The sequence below is a fragment of the Lithobates pipiens genome, unplaced genomic scaffold (assembly GCF_037356315.1).
Source record: "Lithobates pipiens isolate NorthernLeopardFrog02 unplaced genomic scaffold, aLitPip1_a1.2 Scaffold_8, whole genome shotgun sequence".
Taxonomy (NCBI): Eukaryota; Metazoa; Chordata; class Amphibia; order Anura; family Ranidae; genus Lithobates; species Lithobates pipiens.
Genome location: NW_027507903.1, coordinates 584,477,876 through 584,499,650, shown reverse-complemented (window position 1 = coordinate 584,499,650; position 21,775 = coordinate 584,477,876). Strand labels below are relative to the sequence as shown.

Genomic DNA, 21,775 nt, shown 5'->3' with positions numbered 1-21,775 from the left:
TCCCTCCAGAGGGGTCTGCTCTGTGTATAATGTAATAAAGGAGATGTGTAATACACAGATATTATTACTATAATCTCTCCTGTAGGATGTGCTATGTACAGCGGGTATAGAAAAGAATCACTCCCTTTGAAATAATCATATTTTATTGCTTTGCATCCTGAAATTAAGACGGACACAGTTTTTGTTTTATCCAGCTGCATTTACTAGTGCAACTGATAGCATCCAAGTAAAAGATATTAACACCAACATGGCAGAAAAAAATTAAATAAGTGGATGTGTCCAAAAGAATCTCAGAATCACTGAGTTGGAAAAAGGATCACCCCCCTTATGTCCGTATTTTGTTGGACCCAATTTTGCTTTATTTACAGTCTTTAGTCTATTAGGATATATCTCTACTGACTTTACACATCTAGACTTTGCAATATTTCCCCGCTCTTCTTTGCAGAAACGCTTAAAGGGGTTGTAAAGGTAAATGTTTTTTCACCTTAATGCATTCTATGCATTAAGGTGAAAAAACATCTGACAGTCCCGGCGCCCCCAGCCCCCCCCCCCCCGTTTTACTTAGCTCACCCCTCGAAAGTCCCGCGCTCGTCCCCCGACGTCCTTTCCACCGTTCAGCCTGGCCGCTGATTGGCTGGAGTGGATGGATGGAAAGCAGCGCAGCCATTGGCTCGCGCTGCTGTCAATCACATCCACTGACGCGGAGCGCCGGGGGCGGAGCCGTGTGATACAGCGAGCGGCTATAGCCAACGGCTGTATCACGGGAGCGCGCCCGCAGATGCTTCTCACCATGCGAGGGAGCTCGCATGAACATGAGAAGCACCTGCGGGAGGGAGCAGAGACAGCCGACGAGGGACCCCAGAAGACCAGGTTCGGGGCCACTCTGTGCAAAACAAGCTGTACAGTGGAGGTAAGTATAAAATGTTTGTTATTTTAAATAAAATAAAAAATTCACTTTACAATCACTTTAAGTTCAGTTAAATTTGATGGTGACCGTTTGTGGACTGCAGTCTTTAAGTGATTGCACAGATTTTCAATGGGGTTTAAGTCTGGGCTCTGACTAGGCCATGCAAGGACATTCACCTCTTTCTCCTTCAACCACTGTGTGGTCATTTTTGCTATGTGCTTTGGGTCATTGTCCTGTTGGAAGGTAAAACTTCTTCCCATTCATTGACAACTTTCAGGCAGATTTTACCCAAGAATTTGATGGTATTTTGCCTCATCAATTTTTCCTTTTATCTTGAGAAGTGCCCCAGTCCCTGCTGCAGAGAAACACCCTCATAACAGGATATTACCACCTCCATGCTTTACCGTAGGAATGGTGTTATTTGGATGGTGATCTGTATTGAGTTTCCGCCAGACATATTGTTTGGCGTTGAGGCCAAATAATTAAATTTCAGTCTCATCTGACCACCTAAACTCATCTTGAAGATTCTGAGGCTACATGGAAAAAGGTGCTACTGTCAGGTGAGACTAAAATTTAATTATTTGGCCTCAACACCAAACAATATGTCCTGGTGGAAACCCAATACAGATCACCATCCAAATAACACCATTGCTACAGTAAAGCATGGGGTGGTAATATTTTGTTATGAGGGTGTTTTTCTGCAGCAGGGACTGGGGAACTTGTCAGGATAGAAGGAAAAATGGATGGATGGATAGATGGGGCAAAATATCAACAAATTCTTGAGCAAAATCTGCTGCCCTCGGCCAGAAAGTTGTCAATGGGAAAAAGGTTTACCTTCCAACATGACAATGACCCAAAGAACACAGTAAAAATGACCACACAGAGGTTGAAGGAGAAAAAGGTGAATGTCCTTACATGGCTTAGTTAGAGCTCAGACTTAAATCACATTGAAAATCTGTGGAATGACTTGGAAGACTGCAGTCCACAAACGGTCAATATCAAATTTTACTGAACTTGAGCAGTTCTGGAAAGAAGAGTGGGCAAATATTGCAAAGTCTAGATGTGCAAAATTAGTAGAGACATATCCCAACATACTAAAGGCTGTAATTAAAGCAAAAGGTGGTTCAACAAAATACTGACATAAGTGGGTGATCCTTTTTCCAACTCAGTGATTCTGTTTTTTGAATTTGAATTTTTTTTCTGACATGTAGGTCTTATATTTTTCACTTGGATATATGGTTATATGGTTATAAGTTGCACTAGTAAATACAGCTGGGTAAAACAGAAACTGTGTCTGTCTTCATTTCAAGCTGCAATGCAACAAAATGTGATTATTTTAAAGGGGGGGTGATTCTTTTCTATACCCGCTGTATATGATGTAATAAAGAGGACCTATATAATATTCAGAGAATACTACAGCCTTGCTCCATAGTCCTGAGTATAGTTCATGTCACTGTCTCCCACCACGTACTCGGGCCATTTCCCGGGATGTCACTGCTTCCTTGTTCACCATCTGAAGTTCCTTCATTTCTTGTCTCTGGCGAAGTATTTCGGCCTCCAAGAGATCCAACTGTGATTGAAAAGTCAGGCTTTCATCCTGCAGAAACAGTATCAGCATCAGTAGATGTAGTAACAGACCACATAATCTAACTCTATTGAAGAACAACACAACATTTCTGTGAAAATAAACACTCTTCATAAAAATTCATACTGTAAACACGTGGAAAAATAAAAAAAATCAGAAGACACTCCTTCTTTTGCTATAGTTGTCAGGGTTGGAGGTTTATGTTTTAAAGCTGACTTTTATTATCTATATAAAATCTTTGTATTACATAGAAACATTTAACATGTGATAAAGGATTCCTTGAGCATTGTGGGTTAGCTGAGACAGCATACCAGTATCTGTGAGCCTGGTAGCTTCCTTTGCATAATGGAATCCCGGGGTGGAACCGAGGTTGAGTCATAGCACTCATTCCGACAGGCGCTGAGCACTGTCCTCCATCATTTATTACGTTCTGGTTGGGGGGGGGGGGTGTTGGAGAGATAATCAGCCAGGTAAGCTTGGGTCCGCTGGTTAGTTCCACAATAAACTGGGATGGTGCGCATGCAAATTAAAGTCAATACCCCTCCTATGTATGAAGAACCTGCAAACTTTTTTGCTCTTCAGGCGCAGTGAATGGATTGCTGGTTAGTTCCAAAATAAACTGGGAGGGTGTTTGTGCAAATGCATGTCAATACTCCTCTTATGTATGAAGAACCTGCAAACTAAATTGCTCTTCAGGTGCAGTGAATGGATTGCTAAAGGTAAGCCCACAGCTAGGAGATATACTTGAGAAAGGTGGATGCACAATAGAGGCCAGTATAGACAAAGCAGGGCGGATCTCACCACTGATGTCCTCCATCTAGTCCATCCAACCAGTGCCCCAAATCCAAATAGCCATCCAGTGCCTCCAAGTGGGTCCTTCAAGTCCAATAGCAAGGTAAAAACTGTTCCAGATGAATCATTGCACTCTCACCATTGAGGCTGCCCCGCTAGCTGTTTGCCCGCCAAAAGCATCACCCGCGTGATGTTAACACACTGACATGTTTCGTTAGCCTATCGCCGACTTCCTCAGAGCGAGACAACATTGTCTTTTTATTTTAACAAGTGTTGGTGAAGGGATTGAATTTGCTATTTTCATCAAACATTTTTTTCAATAAAGCAATGTGTGTTTTAATCAATTGAAGTGTGCCACTTAGTGATTATCTTGGAGACGGTTCTGTTCCTTGTTGACCTGTGTTTGTAAAGTTCAGCCTGAGCTGCTGAGCTCTGTAAACACCAATCTTTTTACAAATGTTCCACCTACTAGCTAGATGTACATATCCATATACAATATTTCATATTTATCTAACTATTATATAACGAAAAATATTTTTATGGTCTGACCAAAAGAAAACAAAAGAAATACAAAACCATTTTCCTTTTAAATGCGGGGAATATTAACACCAACTTATTCTAAGCTGCGACTACTGAAATCAAAGGAAGACTGTTGTAATGCAATACTAGAATGCACCAGGTACCCACCAGGTGGTGGTATTTTGTATTCAGCCATTATTTGCCATAAGTATTATTATTTTCAGCAATGGGAACTGACAATATCAAACAGATGGGTAGAAATAAAGTTAATTTTGGCAAACGTGAATAGAGACTTGTGTATATTTGGAAACTTCTGCGCTCTATGGGAAATAGAAAAGTAACTAATGGAAAAAAGCTGCAATCACTAAATGAGTTGTCTCTCACCACTAAAAAAATGAAATAAAGGATGTGATGCGCTGATTTCCAACCATACAATGATCGCGATAGGCCACAAGTATGCGATTATCAAATAAAGTGCAACTGTGCATAAATTAATCAAGTGATGCTTCTGTGCATATATAAAAGTGATAGCTAGTGCATAAAACCATAAGGTGACTCTATGTGCAAACAAACGCAGATTTGTCATATAGACCAAAATACATATATGAAGTGTGTAAACTTAATTACAAAATGTATATAGTGAAGCAAAGACAAGTTCTGGGTATACGTTAAAGTGATAACTGGTGCAAGGACCATAGAGTGACTTTATGTGCAAAAAAAACGCAAATTTGTCATACAAACCAAAGTGAATGTTACTTATCAAAAAGTGTATAAAATGGAGCACAAACAGGTAAAAAAAGGAAAATATAAAATATTAAATTCAAGTGACCAGCGTGATTGAAGGTAAATGTCCCATACACAGTCAGATCATGCAATCCAGTAAATACACTAAGTAAAACGTGCAGCGTGCTGGGCAATTAATCCATCCGTGATGATCCGTGCAAAAAAGCAAATATTATGCAATTACCTCACTGCTGTGAGTGAACAGCAATATAAATGATGAACACCAGGATGATTGCAGAAAACGGCTGTGTAACACAATCTTTAGGAGACTTCTCTAACTTCCTCGTGAATGTCACTTGCTCTCAACGAAAATATCTAGTTAAATGTCTCGACTTTTGTTTAAAAAATAATTATTTTTGGTTTAATAAGACATTTTATCACCAAACCACAGGCGTCGCCATGGGGGCTAAATTTGCCCCTAGTGTGGCCGGTTTATTCATGGCTAGATGGGAAGAGAACACAGCATTTTCAAACCCACCGAAAGAACTAGTGCTATATAGACGCTATATTGACGATATTTTAATACTTTGGAAAGGGAGTAGTGCCAGCCTTAATTTGTTCCAACAAAAATTAGATGAGAATAATTTGAATATAAAACTTACCTGGAATTCAGATGAGAAGGAGATAGTTTTCTTGGATTTACTAATTGCACAAAGTGACGGGAGAATAGAAACTAAGACACATTTTAAAAGTGTAGATAAAAATAGTTATCTCCCGTTGACAAGCTGCCATCACCAAAACTGGCTTTTCAATATCCCCAAGGGGCAATTTATGCGCCTACGGAGAAATTGTAGCAAAAAAGAAGTGTTCCTTGAACAAGCCGAATCCATGGGACAGAGATTCCAGGAGAAAGGTTACGGCAAGTGCGTAATTCAAGAAAAAATATTAGAAGTGGAGAAGATGGACCGTGAACATCTCCTTAAAGATATGAAAACACAACATAAAGACAAAAAAGGTGTAGAAGGAGCAATAATTTTGGATTATAACAACCAATATAAAAAAATAGAAAGTATAATCAAAAAACACTGGCACATCCTCTTAAACGATAAAGATTTGCACAAAGTTCTACCTCCTAAACCGAAGTTCATTTATAGACGCGCCCCTAACCTCAGAGACATGCTAGTCAAAAACATACCTGATCCTCCTGTGAATAATTTCACGTTCTTCACTGGGAAAGGTTTCTTTCCCTGTAAAAGATGCTTAGCGTGCACTAGAGCAAGTAAACCTAGTAAAGTCTTCGAATTTTTAGCCTCAAGTACCGGCAATACTCACAAGATTAAAGATTTTATTTGCTGTAACACAGTAGGCGCTGTGTACGTTTTAGAGTGTAGCTGCGGTCTGCAGTATGTAGGCCGCACAAAAAGGCCTTTAAAAACTCGATTGAAAGAGCACATACAAAATATACAGAAGGGGTACGATAAACACAATGTCTCTAAACATTTCGCTATTCACCATAACAGAGACCCCAAGCATTTGAAATTTTGGGGTATTGTCCCTTATGTCAGACATTGGAGGGGAGGGCACAAGGTGAGGACTCTAAGTAAGATAGAGTCCAAATGGATATATACCCTTGATACCTTTGCCCCCAGGGGATTAAATATAGAGTTCGACTTGAACTGCTTTATTAGCGATTTTTAGCCCCCCAATGATATACTTTTTTATGTGCGATTTCGTGCTATGGTGCTTTTATGTTCTGTCAATATTTTAATTTTCTTATACTTTTTAATAACGATTTATTCGCATATTGTCACCTTAATGTCATGCGATTTTTAAGCTTATGTTCCTATAATTTTAGGTTAAACATTTTATGCGATTTTATGTATTTTAAATTTTTTTAACTTGCTATGTTTGTATCGCATCCCTAATGTGAACGTCATCTCCGTGTCTCCACATTATGTGTATTTGTAATCTGCCCAGTAACCTCCCTTTGGACACTATTTTATTTCAAAATTGAACAATATTTTTAAATTGTTTTTAATTATTTTCTCTGTCTCCTAAATATAGCTGTTTATGTATAGCTTTCTGTATCTATTGATATAAGACATCTTTTCTTATTCATTATTTACCTTCCTCTGCTGACCCAATATCTATTGAGGTTCTCGTATTTGGTGCGGTTCCGTACCTTTATTTTCTAACTTTGGCTTTATTGTTATTTAAATTACTGCTCCAGACGTTACTAAACCTCCAAAAACATGGCCACCTACAGATTTAAAATTAAGCTCCAACAAAATGGCCGCCGGACGTGCTCTATTGCTTCACAGCATTATAGTAACATATAGCACGGTCTATGGCACGGCGCAGTCCGCAGTTATAACTTAATCAGTTCGCCAAACCTAGCATAATGTCCGGCCAAACCCCCTTCCCCCGCTCTTTCGCTCTGCCCCTGTATTTATTCTCCCCGTTGCGCTGTTGTTTAATGCCTTATTTATTCAGATGGGAGGTCACTTAGAACATTCAAGTTTAATTGGCCCGCCCCCTACTAGCATTACTATGGCTACACAGCGGCGCATCGGCATACTAATGAAATGGGCGACGAAGCTCCGCCCAGTACACCTATAAGTCACTTCCTGTACCCTGTGTAATCATCCCAGTTGAAGTCTCCAAGACGTAACGCGTAGGAACCCGGAAGTGACGTCCATATCCGGTCTTACTCTAATGCTGTCTGTCAGATGTGTTTATATCAGCTTCGTTTGTGAGTAGTTTTTAAACCTGTTTAATAAAACTTCTATGTTTTAAATACTACACTATGGCGGTCCCTCTTAATCTATTCCTTTGAGTTTACCTGCCATTCACGAGGAAGTTAGAGAAGTCTCCTAAAGATTGTGTTACACAGCCGTTTTCTGCAATCATCCTGGTGTTCATCATTTATATTGCTGTTCACTCACAGCAGTGAGGTAATTGCATAATATTTGCTTTTTTGCACGGATCATCACGGATGGATTAATTGCCCAGCACGCTGCACGTTTTACTTAGTGTATTTACTGGATTGCATGATCTGACTGTGTATGGGACATTTACCTTCAATCACGCTGGTCACTTGAATTTAATATTTTATATTTTCCTTTTTTTACCTGTTTGTGCTCCATTTTATACACTTTTTGATAAGTAACATTCACTTTGGTTTGTATGACAAATTTGCGTTTTTTTTGCACATAAAGTCACTTTATGGTCCTTGCACCAGTTATCACTTTAACGTATACCCAGAACTTGTCTTTGCTTCACTATATACATTTTGTAATTAAGTTTACACACTTCATATATGTATTTTGGTCTATATGACAAATCTGCGTTTGTTTGCACATAGAGTCACCTTATGGTTTTATGCACTAGCTATCACTTTTATATATGCACAGAAGCATCACTTGATTAATTTATGCACAGTTGCACTTTATTTGATAATCGCATACTTGTGGCCTATCGCGATCATTGTATGGTTGGAAATCAGCGCATCACATCCTTTATTTCATTTTTTTGTGAATAGAGACTTATTATTTAAACCTTGACAGGCCAATGTCTAGATCAGTGGTCTCCAAACTGCCTGCCACTGCTATTCCTCTTACTGGACACCAACAGAGCGGCATAATTACTGCTACTGACACCAATGATGGGGCACCATCCCCCCCGCCCACTGACACCATCAATTGATACGAATAATTAGGCACTACTCCTCCTACTAATACCAATGATGGGGCACTATTCCTACTACTAATTCCAATGATGGGGCACTATTCCTCCTACTAATACCAATGATGGGGCCCTATTCCTCCTACTAATACCAATGATGGGGCACTATTCCTTCAACTAATACCAATCATGGGACACTATTCCTCCAATTTATACCAATGATGAGGCCCTATTTCTCCAACTTATACCAATGTTGTGGCACTATTCCTTCAACTAATAGGCACTATTCCTTCAACTAATACCAATGATGGGGCATTATTCATCCAACTAACACAAATGATGGGGCACTATTCCTTCAACTAATACCAATGATGGGGCACTAATCTTCCAACTTAAGCCGCGTACACACGGGCGGACTGTCTGGCCAACTTAGTCCGTCAGACAATCTGACGGACAGTCCGTACAACTTTTGAATGAACGGACTTGACCACACACGGATGCAAAACAGTCCGTCGAAAGTTTGCGCGATGACGTGTACAGCACGTACGACGGGACTAGAAACAGGAAGTCCAATACACAGCAATGCAACCTTTCGCCGTGTAAATCCTTTCTGAGCATGCGCCATACTTAGTCCGTCCAACTAGCCTACTGACGAGCGGATTGTCCGCTGAAACCAAAGTCTGACGGACAGTATTACGGAAATTCCGAAATACTTAGTCTGCCAGACTGCACGCTGAAAAAGTCAGCTGAAGCCCACACACGAGCGGACTGTCCGCTGAAATGTGTTTCGGCGGACTAAGTTGGCCAGACAGTCCGCCCGTGTGTACGCGGCTTAACAGCAGTGATGGGGCACTATTCCTCCAACTTACACCAATGACTAGGCACTATTTACTTCCACTGACACCATGATGTTTTCTACTGCCACTGGCCACAGCCCCCCCCCCCCCTCCAAGTCTGAGGGACAGTAATCTAGCCCTTAGTTTATAAAGCATGGAAACTCCTGGCCATAGAATGATGTGGTACTATTCTTCCAACTAATACCAATGATGGGACACTATTTCTCCAACTAATACCAATGATGGGGTACCATTTTTTCAACTAATACCAATGATGGGGCCTTATTCCCCCAACTATTACCAATGATGGGGTACTATTCTTCCAACTAATACCAATAATGGGGCGCTATTTCTCCAACTAATACCAATGATGGGGCACTATTCTTTCAACTAATATCAATGATGGGGCCTTATTCCCCCAACTAATACAAATGATGGGGTACTATTCTTCCAACTAATACCAATGATGGGACACTATTCCTCCAATTTATACCAATGTCTAGGCACTATTTACTTCCACTGACACTATGATATTTTCTACTCCCACTAGCCACAGTTTGGCCCCCCTAAAGTCTGAGGGACAGTAATCTAGCCCTAAGTTTATAAAGCCTGGAAACCCCTGCCCATAGAATGATGTGGTACTATTCTCCCAACTAATACCAATGATGGAGTACAATTCTTTCATCTAACACCAATGATGAGGCACTATTTCTCCAACTTAGACCAATGATGGGACACTATTCTTTCAACTAATAACAATGATGGAGCACTATTCCTCCAACTAATAACAATGACGGGGCACTATTCCTGCAACTAATAAAAATGACGGGGCACTATTCCTGCAACTAATAAAAATGACGGGGCACTATTCCTGCAACTAAAACCAATGATGGGGCACTATTCCTCCAACTAATACAAATAATGGGGCACTATTCCTTAAACTAATACCAATGATGGGGCACTATTCCTGCAACTAATAAAAATGACGGGGCACTATTCCTGCAACTAAAACCAATGATGGGGCACTATTCCTCCAACTAATACAAATAATGGGGCACTATTCCTTAAACTAATACCAATGATGGGGCACTATTCCTCCAACTAATACCAATGATGGAGTACTATTCTTCCAACTTATACCAATGACGGGACACTATTCCTTCAACTTCCTTCAACCAAGTCCGCTGGAAAGTCCAATCGTGTGTACGCAGCATAAGACAGTACACCAGACCTCCAGCTCAACAGGCGCCTGGGCCCCCCTTTTTGAACTGATGGGGTCCAGGCCCTGTACAGCGGCCCTGACAAAGGTACAGATACTCTTTAAAAAAGTGGTAAATACATCTTGCAATACCTCAAACTGAAATGCAAAGACAGACAGGCATACTCAGACCACAGTGGTAATGCCATGAGCTAAAGTGAGACTTTCAGGTAACGCCCTCTAGGGTCCTTGCAAGATGTGCGAATTGTACTTCTTTTGTTTTCAGTAAAGATGTGCATGGCGGCAAAATTTGTTTTGTTTTGGATTCATTCGTATCGTATTGATATGTTATGTTAGAATGATTTGCTTTTGGAATTTGTTTTGTATATTTGGATTTGTTTCATATATTTCTTGTTCTGAATTGATTCATATTTTCGGAAGTTACTTCTGAAGATTGGCTATTTTCATTTTAACTTCTTAACTTGTTTTTTCGAGAGTTGACTTATGCATTCTGAGTCATCCCTGCTAGTCCAAACCACAAAGAGAAATGGAATGAGGTGATTGGACGATATCGACTGGAGTCATGTTCATCCAAAAATAATGAATGGAACGCAATACATTTTTGCATTCATTGATTTGAGGATTCCGATGGATCCACCTCCATCCAAACCAAACACAATAATGCCCTGTACACACGGTCGGACTTTCCGACGACAAAACGTTTTGGCCCAAACTTGTCTTGCATACACGCAGTCGCACAAAGTTGTCGGAAAATCTGATCGTTCCGAACGCGGTGACGTACAACACGTATGATGGGACTATAAATGGGCTAGTAGCCAATAGCTTTCGTCTCGTAATTTATTCTGAGCATGCGTGGCACTTTGCCCGTCGGAATTGTCTACACACGATCAGAATTTAAATGATCGGATTTTGTTGTCGGAAAATTTTAGATCCATCGCTCAAACTTTGTGTGTCGGAAATTCCGACGGAAAAAGTCAAATGGAGCCCACACACGATCGGATTTTCCGACAACACAATCTGATCGCACATTTTCCGTCAGAAAGTTCAATACAGGGCATAAGTAGGAATCATGATCTTATTTCTCTTTTCTACTTTACTCTATTTATTGCAATATGTTTCCATTTCACCTGTAGTGCATTTTTTATAATAATGAAAAATGTTAATGTAAAAAAAAATCGGCTGATTAACCAAGAGTCAAATACAACTGCGCCACTGTCATCCGAATAAAAAAAAGAATACGAATCAATTCAGATCATTCGTTATGTTATTTTGGATGCGTCAAACGTTAACAAAAAGCTCCAACTATCATATCCTGTCACCCGAATGAAGCAAAAGAATACAAATACTTTTATTGTTTTTGTTATCATTTATTTTGGATCTGTTAAAATTTGTTACTATCGTGATTCGGAGATTTGGATACATCCAAATCTTTGAATAACGAAAATGTTGTCCGAATTTCGATAAACAAAATTAATTGCACATGTCTAGTCTACATACTAGCAAAAAAAAAAGGACACAATTCAAATTAGTGGGCCTTACCAAGAGGGGTAAAGTTTTGCCATCATGGGCTGACAATATAAAGCTAAACTCCAGGCAGATTTAAAAGACACAAAATAATGCTGCCCTGTATTCATTAAGGGCCCATTTACACCATTACAGTGTGGTAACGTAGGTGCATTGACACACATTATGTTATGCGTCAATGTGTGTTAAGGCAACCCGTTGAAAATGAATAGGCTGCCAACACATTATATTTCATGCACCATTTATTTTTTTTAATCAGAAAAAAAAAAAAAAAAGAATGTTATTGTTGTCAGAAGAAAATAAACACATGCACAGATATTCAGGATACATGCAGCTCAAATATAGTCTTTTCAGAAGTAGTACAGTTTACAGTACAGAACATATGCCCCCAAACCTGTGCATCATATTGTCAACATAACATACAATGCACAGTTGCAACTTGTTCCAGTTACCTACCTACCTACTGGGCAGATTGGAAGATATCCCCCCCCATACATACATAGCGATACTGAAGCTGCTATACTTAGCCAGGAAACCAATTGCAAGATATTGGATCTCCCCTCATGACCTTACATCCCAACAATGGATTCATTTAGTAAAAAAAAAGCAATATTTTTTACTATTTGCTATAATGAATATCCCCAAAAAATATATTAAAAACAACATTTCTTCCTCAGTTTAGGCCGATATGTATTCTTCTACATATTTTTGGTATAAAAAAAAAATCGTAATAAGCGTATATTGATTGGTTTGCACAAAAGTTATTGCATCTACAAAATAGGGGATAGATTTATGGCATTTTTATTATAATTTTTTTTATTAGTAAAGGCGGTGATCTGTGATTTTTATGATTGCGACATTGCAGTGGACAGATCGGACACTTCTGACACTATTTTGGGACCACTGGCATTGCCAATGGCATTTATACAGCGATCAGTGCCATAAAAATGCACTGATTACTGTGTAAATGTCACTGACAGGGAAGGGGTTAAACACTAGGGAGTGATCAAGGGGTTAAGTGTGTTTCCTGGGGGTGTTCTAACTGTAGTGGGGATGGGCTCACTAGAACATGACAGAGATCACTGCTCCCGATCACTAGGAGGCTAGGTAGAACAGGGAAATGCCTTGTTTATCTCCCCATTCTGCCTCTCCGTGTCACGATCGCTGTCCACCAGCGGACATCGAGACCCGTGGGCACGCTCCTGTGGCGCGCGGCACACGCCCGCTAGCCGCCTGTGACACAGCTACGTACGGGTATGCGATTTTGAACACCCGTGCCACTTTGCTGATTTATATCGGCGTGAGTCGGTTGGCAAGTGGTTAATAAAGGTCTCTCCCAACTAGAATTTATGCATGACAGCCCATAGATATCTCCACTCAATGCTGTCAAAAGCTTTGGCAGCGTCAAGGGAGAATACCACCCTATTACTTGGATTATCAACTGGTAACTGTATATTCAAGAACAGTCACAGCCGACTGATGTTCAGCACAGTTGATCTAGCCCGTATAAAGCCCAACTGATCCAAGTGAATTAATGTTTGATGTCTGTATTTATTAAAGATATAGGTCAATACAAATCAGGTAATACTTGGTCTTTGCCGGGTTTGGGGATCACTACAATAACAGCTTTGTTCATAGAAGGTGGCAAGTGGCCCGTTTTAACATCATTACTTAGGGTCTCCAGTAGGACAGGCAAAGGAGGCTCACTATAACGCTTGTAGATTTCTGCTGGAAGCCCGTCCGAGCCAGAGGATTTGCTATTGGCCATATTTGCCATCACCGTGGTTAGTTCCTCCACTGTCAGGGGGGCATTGAGAAGTTTGCGACAGTTAGCGACTGAAGAGGACAACAATCCAAGAATTGAAGCAGCTCCTCCCCTGTTGGGTCCACCTTAGGAGTAGGAGTAGACCTCACGGAAATAGTCAGTAAATACGGCAAGCATTTGTGTCATGTCCTGCACTCGTTCCCCAGTAGGGGTCTGAATAGTATCTATATGAGATAGTCCCTGTTGTGAGCGGGAAATAACCGCCAGAAGATTGCCTGTGCTTTCCCCCTCCTCAAAGTATCGCTGCTGCAGGAAAAAACATTTGTTCTCCGCAGCAGTGATAACAACTTTTTGGTACATTTCTTGCGCTGCTACCCAGCTACGTTCAGTAGAAGGTGTGGGACCCACAATATAACTGTCCTCTGCCCTCTGTACCCCACTAGACACAAATGTCTCCCATTCTTTAGTTGCAGTTTTAATGTGAGATATTTGCCTAATAAAAAGGCCCCTAAAATGGGCCTTGAGAGCATCCCAGACCACTCCCATCGAGGTCGTATCCCTGTTGTCCCAAATAAAACACGTTATAACCTTGGGAATAGGGTCATCTGCTGGAAAGAGCTGGAGCCAAAAGGGGTTAACTTTCCACAATCGTGCACCCCTCGCCCCAGGGACTGAAAATCGTACCCACAGGAGCGAGTGATCTGAGATACTACGGGAAGCATCAATCTGTGAAACCCTGATCTGTGCCAGGGAGTTACATAAACATAAATCAATATAGGATAAACCGAGGTAAGCAGCTGAATAACAGGGAAAGGTCAGTTTGTCCGGATATCTGTCCTTCCACATACAGTGCCTTGCGAAAGTATTCGGCCCCCTTGAACTTTTCAACCTTTTGCCACATTTCAGGCTTCAAACATAAAGATATAAAATTTATATTTTTTGTGAAGAATCACCAACAAGTGGGACACAATTGTGAAGTGGAACGAAATCTATTGGATTTTTGAAACTTTTTTAACTAATAAAAAAATGAAAAGTGGGGCGTGCAAAATTATTCGGCCCCCTTGCGTTAATACTTTGTAGAGCCACCTTTTGCTGCGATTACAGCTGCAAGTCGCTTGGGGTATGTCTCTATCAGTTTTGCACATCGAGAGACTGAAATTCTTGCCCATTCTTCCTTGCAAAACAGCTCGAGCTCAGTGAGGTTGGATGGAGAGCGTTTGTGAACAGCAGTTTTCAGCTCTTTCCACAGATTCTCGATTGGATTCAGGTCTGGACTTTGACTTGGCCATTCTAACACCTGGATACATTTATTTGTGAACCATTCCTTTGTAGATTTTGCTGTATGTTTGGGATCATTGTCTTGTTGGAAGATAAATCTCCGTCCCAGTTTCAGGTCTTTTGCAGACTCCACCAGGTTTTCATCCAGAATGGTCCTGTATTTGGCTGCATCCATCTTCCCCTCAATTTTAACCATCTTCCCTGTCCCTGCTGAAGAAAAGCAGGCCCAAACCATGATGCTGCCACCACCATGTTTGACAGTGGGGATGGTGTGTTGAGGGTAATGAGCTGTGTTGCTTTTACGCCAAACATATCGTTTTGCATTGTGGGCACAAAGTTTGATTTTGGTTTCATCTGACCAGAGCACCTTCTTCCACATGTTTGGTGTGTCTCCCAGGTGGCTTGTGGCAAACTTTAGACAAGACTTTTTATGGATATCTTTGAGAAATGGCTTTCTTCTTGCCACTCTTCCATAAAGGCCAGATTTGTGCAGTGTACGACTGATTGTTGTCCTAAGGACAGACTCTCCCTCCTCAGCTGTAGTTCTCTGCAGTTCATCCAGAGTGATCATGGGCCTCTTGGCTGCATCTCTGATCAGTCTTCTCCTTGTCTGAGCTGAAAGTTTAGACAGACGGCCAGGTCTTGGTAGATTTGCAGTGGTCTGATACTCCTTCCATTTCAAAATGATCGCTTGCACAGTGCTCCTTGGGATGTTTAAAGCTTGGGAAATCTTTTTGTATCCAAATCCGGCTTTAAACTTCTCCACAACAGTATTACGGACCTGCCTGGTGTGTTCCTTGGTCTTCATGGTGCTCTCTGCGCTTTCAACAGAACCCTGAGACTATCACAGAGCAGGTGCATTTATACAGAGACTTGATTACACACAGGTGGATTCTATTTATCACCATCAGTCATTTAGGACAACATTGGATCATTCAGAGATCCTCACTGAACTTCTGGAGTGAGTTTGCTGCACTGAAAGTAAAGGGGCCGAATAATTTTGCACGCACCACTTTTAAGTTTTTTATTTGCTAAAAAAGTTTAAATTATCCAATAGATTTCGTTCCACTTCACAACTGTGTCCCACTTGTTGGTGATTCTTCACAAAAAATTAAAATGTTATATCTTTATGTTTGAAGCCTGAAATGTGGCAAAAGGTTGAAAAGTTCAAGGGGGCCGAATACTTTCGCAAGGCACTGTATACCTCAAGCCAATCTCCCAAATCAATCTAGCGAAGGGGGTAGGGCCACCAGGGCCAGTTGAATGGCCATCAAGCGGTGTCAATTTTTCTAGAGTCCAATTAAGCAGATTATTAAAATCCCCCAGGACCCATAAGGGAATACTAGAATACGGGCCTATAATTTGAACTAGGCATTTTAAGCTACCATGATTGGATGGAAGAGATCCACCCCCCACCCCCCACCCCCATTTCACACAGCACATAGGAACAGAAGTGATTCATGCTGATAGCAGAGGAACAAAGGCGCAGACAGAAATTACACGTAGTGCTCTTAATTGAGATAAGTACACACTATAAAGGGATATGCTTTGTTCCTATTTCATGTCTGAGGTTTACAACCACTTTAAGTTTGAAAATCAAAGCTATAAGCTGATTGGTTGCCATGCACAGCTGCTTTAGATTCTGGCTGCTCTGTTCCTCATTGATTCCCTCATTTGTAATAATACATGATTCTTTTTTTTGTTCCACCAGCAATGAGCCCATTCCCCCATCCACAGATTCCATGCAGATGGGGGAATCCTTCCCACTGAGCTATTGTATTCTGACAGCAGGGAAACTTCCCGACCGTAAGAATACAATGATCAGCGTTGCTGGATATAGCCGACAGCACCGATTGTTCAGCAAAAACACAACAGGCTAATTGTACACAAGTCGATCAAACTTGTGTCCCTGCTGGTCTGGCCAAATTTAGATCCATGTATGGCTGGCTTTTAGTCTCCTGCTTGGTGCCTACACTGGATGTAGGGATGAAGTATTCATAATTTATAAATCACCTGCATGTGGTCCTTTAACTTCTGGTATACATTGTATATGTGGTCGGATTCTTGTAGTTTCAGCTGTGCCTTCTCCAGGCGATTCTCCAACATTCGTAGATTCTGTATGAGGCACAAAATAACATGTTAGCAATGGGGAATCTGAACACCAGTCTACCTAAAACTAATGCTGCCAAACTGATTATTTCACAGGCTTATTTTATTTGCTGTCTTCCCAGCTCCACGTCACAAATGTGGACACTGTAAAGCCAACCTAGAGCCCATTACTTCTCCATTTACTGGTTATAGCAGGTGAGGGGAGTTGGAATTTCAACAGATCTCTATAAGAATGCCTGAGAAGTAAAAAGCTAGCAGGTACTTTAATCTGCCTGTTATCCAAAGAAATAATAATTCTGGGTGGCCCTAGCAATAAGGAAGAGCTTTACCCAGAAATGGTCAAGGTTACTGACCCTCTGGTGTGTCAGTGAATCTCTAACATCCAAACCATGACTGGATGAACTTGGTTTTTCAACCAAGCAACTGTTTGCACCAGTCTATGCAAGCTCTTCTTGTATTCCTCAGAAGGTTCCAGTAGGGGTACACTAAATACAGCCTCTGGATTTTCTTTAGGAATAGAGTAGGGCAGAGAAGTTAAAAGTGAAGTTGTCCTTTAATTAAATCCTAGAAACATATATATGGAAAATATGAAGTTTTAGATACTATCAATTTGAATGAGTCAACTAGTTATTTAGATTAATAGTCAATAATTGTCTTTCACAATTATTAATTCAAAACAAGTAAAATAATTCTGTACACCTCAGTATTTGAACATCCTCTTATTGGACGGGATCGTGATAACCTTGTGATCAACACAAGAATCACATGATGGGATGTCCAGTTCATTACGTGTCTCTTAAGCCAACGGTCTACTTGGCCAGGAGAAATGGAGGTGAAAAGATTTGATTACTCACTTTTTGTCACGGTTTAGCCTGCCTGTGAAATTCTTATCTCCTTGATGCGGTTGCTCTGTTAGACCTTTGATTCTTTTCATGTGTTGTTTGGCTTCTGTGCTTACCTATAGACATCGCCTTCTATACTGTGGGCTTTTATTTCCTTCCCTTTTATCACTGCTGGCCCGCCTCCTAGTTTGCTTCCCTATATAGACATGCTCAGTGCAGCCTGTGTTGTCTGGGCAACTTCCGAGTTCTCTGAGCTTCTGTTTGCCAAGTGTCTGACTTCCCACGTACTGACCCGGCTTCGTCTTCCGTTGGGTGTTGGTCTTCCGCCTGCCCTGACCTCGGCTTGTTTCCCGGATCCTCTTCTGTCTCCTGCCATCTGTACTCTGCATACACGAATAGTCCCTGTATCGTCAGCTGGGCGTACCTGGGGACCACGACTTGGTTCCAGCTTACTGCAAGTCCATCCCCACCATCAGAGGCCCTGGTAAAGAAGAGTTCTCAGAACTCCTGAAGGAGTTCTCTGAGCTCCTGTTTGCCAAGTGTCTGACTTCCTATGTACCGACTCCTTTTGTGCTGGTTTTCAGCCTTTCCTGACCTCGGCTTGTTTCCCGGATCCTCTTCTGTCTCCTGCCATCTGTACTCTGCATACGTGAATGGTCTCTGTATTGTCAGTTGGGTGTACCTGGGGGCCACAACCTGGTTCGAGTTTTTAGTTTGCTGCAAGTCCATCCCAACTATCAGAGGCCCTGGTGAAGAAGCAGGCTTAGGCCCCATTCAGACCTGAGCATAGCATTTTCACGCAGAAAATAAATGAATTTACCGTGATTTTGCTGCATTTTTAACCACAATTTTGCGGCGTTTTTTACGGCGTTTTGCCACGATTTTGTGCAGGGCAAAAGATCACCAATGTAAAAAGAAGAAAAACGCCCAAATCTGCCCGATTCGAGCGACAAAAAAGGGTCCAGAACTTGTTTGAGCTTCAGGTGTTCGGCTTCAGGCGACTTGGAGTGGACATGTGAACCATCTCCATTGAGAATAATAGATTTTTTCCCCTCCAGCGTTTTGTAGCTTCAGGCTTCAAGCTACAAAACGCTCAGGTGTGAATGGGGCCTTAGACTCCCCACCCTGAGGAACCCAGAGTTGGTGCTCTACAAAGATTCATTACCACAGAAACCTGACACTTTTAACTTAAATAACTAGTCTCATTCAAAGTAATTAGTATCTAAAAAGTTCTGCTTTCTGTATATATGGTTATATATTCTCTTTGGGGATGTTGCTACAGTAGATATATTGACACTTAGTTTCATCTCCAATTGCTCAATAGGCAGCCTTGCTTGGAGCTACACAGCCTCTCCATCCAAAGCATTTTGGCTGCGTCCTTTTCCCCATTTGTTCCTATGGATGGTTGGTACTCTGACTTTTATTCGGCTAGGGGATGCCATGAGTATGGACCATTCATAAGAATGAATGCAAAGGACCTGGTCAGGATGTTTTGGGTGGAAAGGCTGAGTGGTGCCAGGAAGGACTGCTCAGTGAAGAACTGGGCATACGGGGAAGAAGGAAAATAATTAACTATGCCTGCTACACTTTATTTAAAGGACAAATTCACTAAAGTCTTATTTTAATATGAGCGCCATGTACACCGCAGAATCCTGAGAGGTAGGGGAAGGCAGGGGTGAGGTTTAAAGCAGAGGAGCAGAAAGCTTGTAGATTGTACAGAACAGCAGAATCATTGGCTGATGGGCGACCTTTGATTTGGAATGAAGCAAGGTTTGGTCAAGCAAAAAATGAATAACCTGTTGAGGAGTTTCCTCCTGTTCTGTGACTTCATTCTGTGGATGAAACAAGTAAACCATCGTGAGGCAGAATCGACCATGTGACCATTGCGTCTGCCCCTCCCACTACAGGGTGAACCAATCAGAGTTTATGTGTTCATTTATATACACAACAGACATGCTCCAGGGCTTATTGCAGAAAACATCAGTTCCCACCCAAGAGGTTCTTACAACTGAATGTCCCTACCACATTTACACACAAAAACACGCACATGACGAACTCTGAATGTAGTGTTTGGGCGATTAACCATTTTAGCCATCCTTAGAAGCCAGAAATGTTGGATAAGGGCTCAGCACACTTGAAATTTGGACAGATATATTAAATATTACAAATACATATTTATTAAAAAACACTAACATTAATTTTTAATGCAACAAGTGCAAGTACTTGATTTTTTATCTATGCATGCCTCCTGTAATTCCCTGTATATCAGCCTTCAGGATGGGGGAGAGAGAGGGGCAGTATGACAAGGTACATGCCGATCGGAGGAGAGAGTAGATACATGACCTTGTCTGTGTGCTACTGTTCTGTCATTGTCCAATCAGTAGGCCGGGGTATGCATTTTTGCCTAAGCTGTGCTTTTTCTGCAGAGGAGGGCATGTAGCGGATGCGCTATCTAGCAGAGGTACCTAGATTCAAAGACTATATATGCAAATTTAAAAATTCTCAGACAGGTAGAAAAGAACAATTCAACTGGATGATTAGAAACAAACAGCGGATTCCTGAGGCAGAAATCACAGGAGTATGTAAACAGCTGGAAGCTGTACAAATTAATTTTGTAAGGATACATTGGAGAGCCATAGCGAGGGTATACAACCATATGCTATACAAATGAATGCCAGGCTGACAGCGTCCACATCTGTCTGCGGCTGTAATCACAAGCAATCACACATGGAGCAATTATTTTCTGTTAGGGATAGATTTTAGGAATAGATGATCAGCCCAGGACACTGCTCTGCTTCTGTTCGCATACGCCTGTGATTTCGACCGCAGGATTATGGTAATTCTTGCTACAGGTATCCGCTGTCTTTTCCTAATCCCCATCTTGAGAGTACCCGTATGTTCAGCATAAACTGTGCTCAGATCAGGAGGACATTACATTGACATTCCACTCATACAAAGACAAAAATTTCATTTTGGAAGGCTGACAAAACTGGACCTGGTGCCTGAACCCCAAGATTAGACTATCCCATTTTATCATAATAGAACTGTCACTTCTCACCTGCTCTGCTTGCACAGAACTGTCTTCTTTCCCAGGCTTAGCTTCTTCACCTTCAGCTTTCTGCTTGTACTCTGCCTCCAGCTCTTCTAGTCGCCTCTTCCGAACCTCAGTCTGGTGGTGCAAGGCGTTAAGACGCTTGAATTTGTCACAGAGTTTCTGATCCATCAGCTGGATGGCAGCCTGAGAAAGTGTGGTGTACGGTAGAGTGAAAAGTTTGATACTGACCGCTGGTGTGCACCAATATAACATAACCAAATCTCTACCTGTACACATCACGCATGTTTTTACTTACATGGCCACTCTTGTTCCTCATAGCAGCTCTTTCTACAGCGTGGCTCTGAAAGGCCTCCTTGATCACCTTCTCGTCACCCTGGGACGCACATGAGACAAGACGTGATAACCATGAGCAGAATTAAACCACTTACTTCAAGCTGTAGAATCCCTTTTCCACCTCTGTTACATAGTTGGGAAAAGTAGTGTCATGACCTGGATCACCTGCTGGTGGCACTTTGCTTCCCAGAGTGCGAGGTTGTAGTTCTGGTGTCCACCAGTGGGTGTCTCCCAGCAGTTCTAGTAATCAGTCTCCACCTGATGCTGGCTGCTGGGAGGTTATTTAGTCTCGCCTCTACTATTACACTTCGCTTCAGTGTTTTGCTTTGTTGCCAGATACTGCTAGCCGTTTATCCTGTTCCTGCTCTTGATCATGCTCTTTGCCTTGTAAATATACCCTGGACCCTGCTTGTCTTGTTCCTGATCCAGGTCTTGTTAGTTAGGTATTTTGCCACTGGATTTTTGGTTCACTTATATCTTTATGATTGCTGGTGTTTGGATGGATTTTAGTTTCACTGTCAATAAATCTTACTTTAAATATATATGGTTTGGTCTCAGTTTCCTGAGTGTAGCGTCCCTCCCGGAGTTTTAGTGCCCCTGGGCA

The 21,775-nt window shown here is 41.5% G+C and overlaps 1 protein-coding gene across 2 annotated transcripts in view; it reads right to left on the bottom strand.

Moving 5' to 3' along the window:
* The window catches only part of ODAD3 (outer dynein arm docking complex subunit 3), a 66,832-nt gene that overhangs the window by 32,318 nt on the left and 12,739 nt on the right, over nt 1–21,775 (bottom strand). The window contains exons 4-8 of one of the 2 annotated variants that reach the window (XM_077470359.1): nt 21,134–21,211; nt 20,842–21,021; nt 19,580–19,615; nt 16,846–16,947; nt 2,379–2,504 (exon numbers count right to left, since the gene is read on the bottom strand). In XM_077470359.1, coding sequence (XP_077326485.1) covers nt 2,379–2,504; nt 16,846–16,947; nt 19,580–19,615; nt 20,842–21,021; nt 21,134–21,211 — 522 coding nt within the window. The remainder of the gene's footprint in view (nt 1–2,378; nt 2,505–16,845; nt 16,948–19,579; nt 19,616–20,841; nt 21,022–21,133; nt 21,212–21,775) is intronic. The other variant, XM_077470360.1, reaches the window with a different exon arrangement.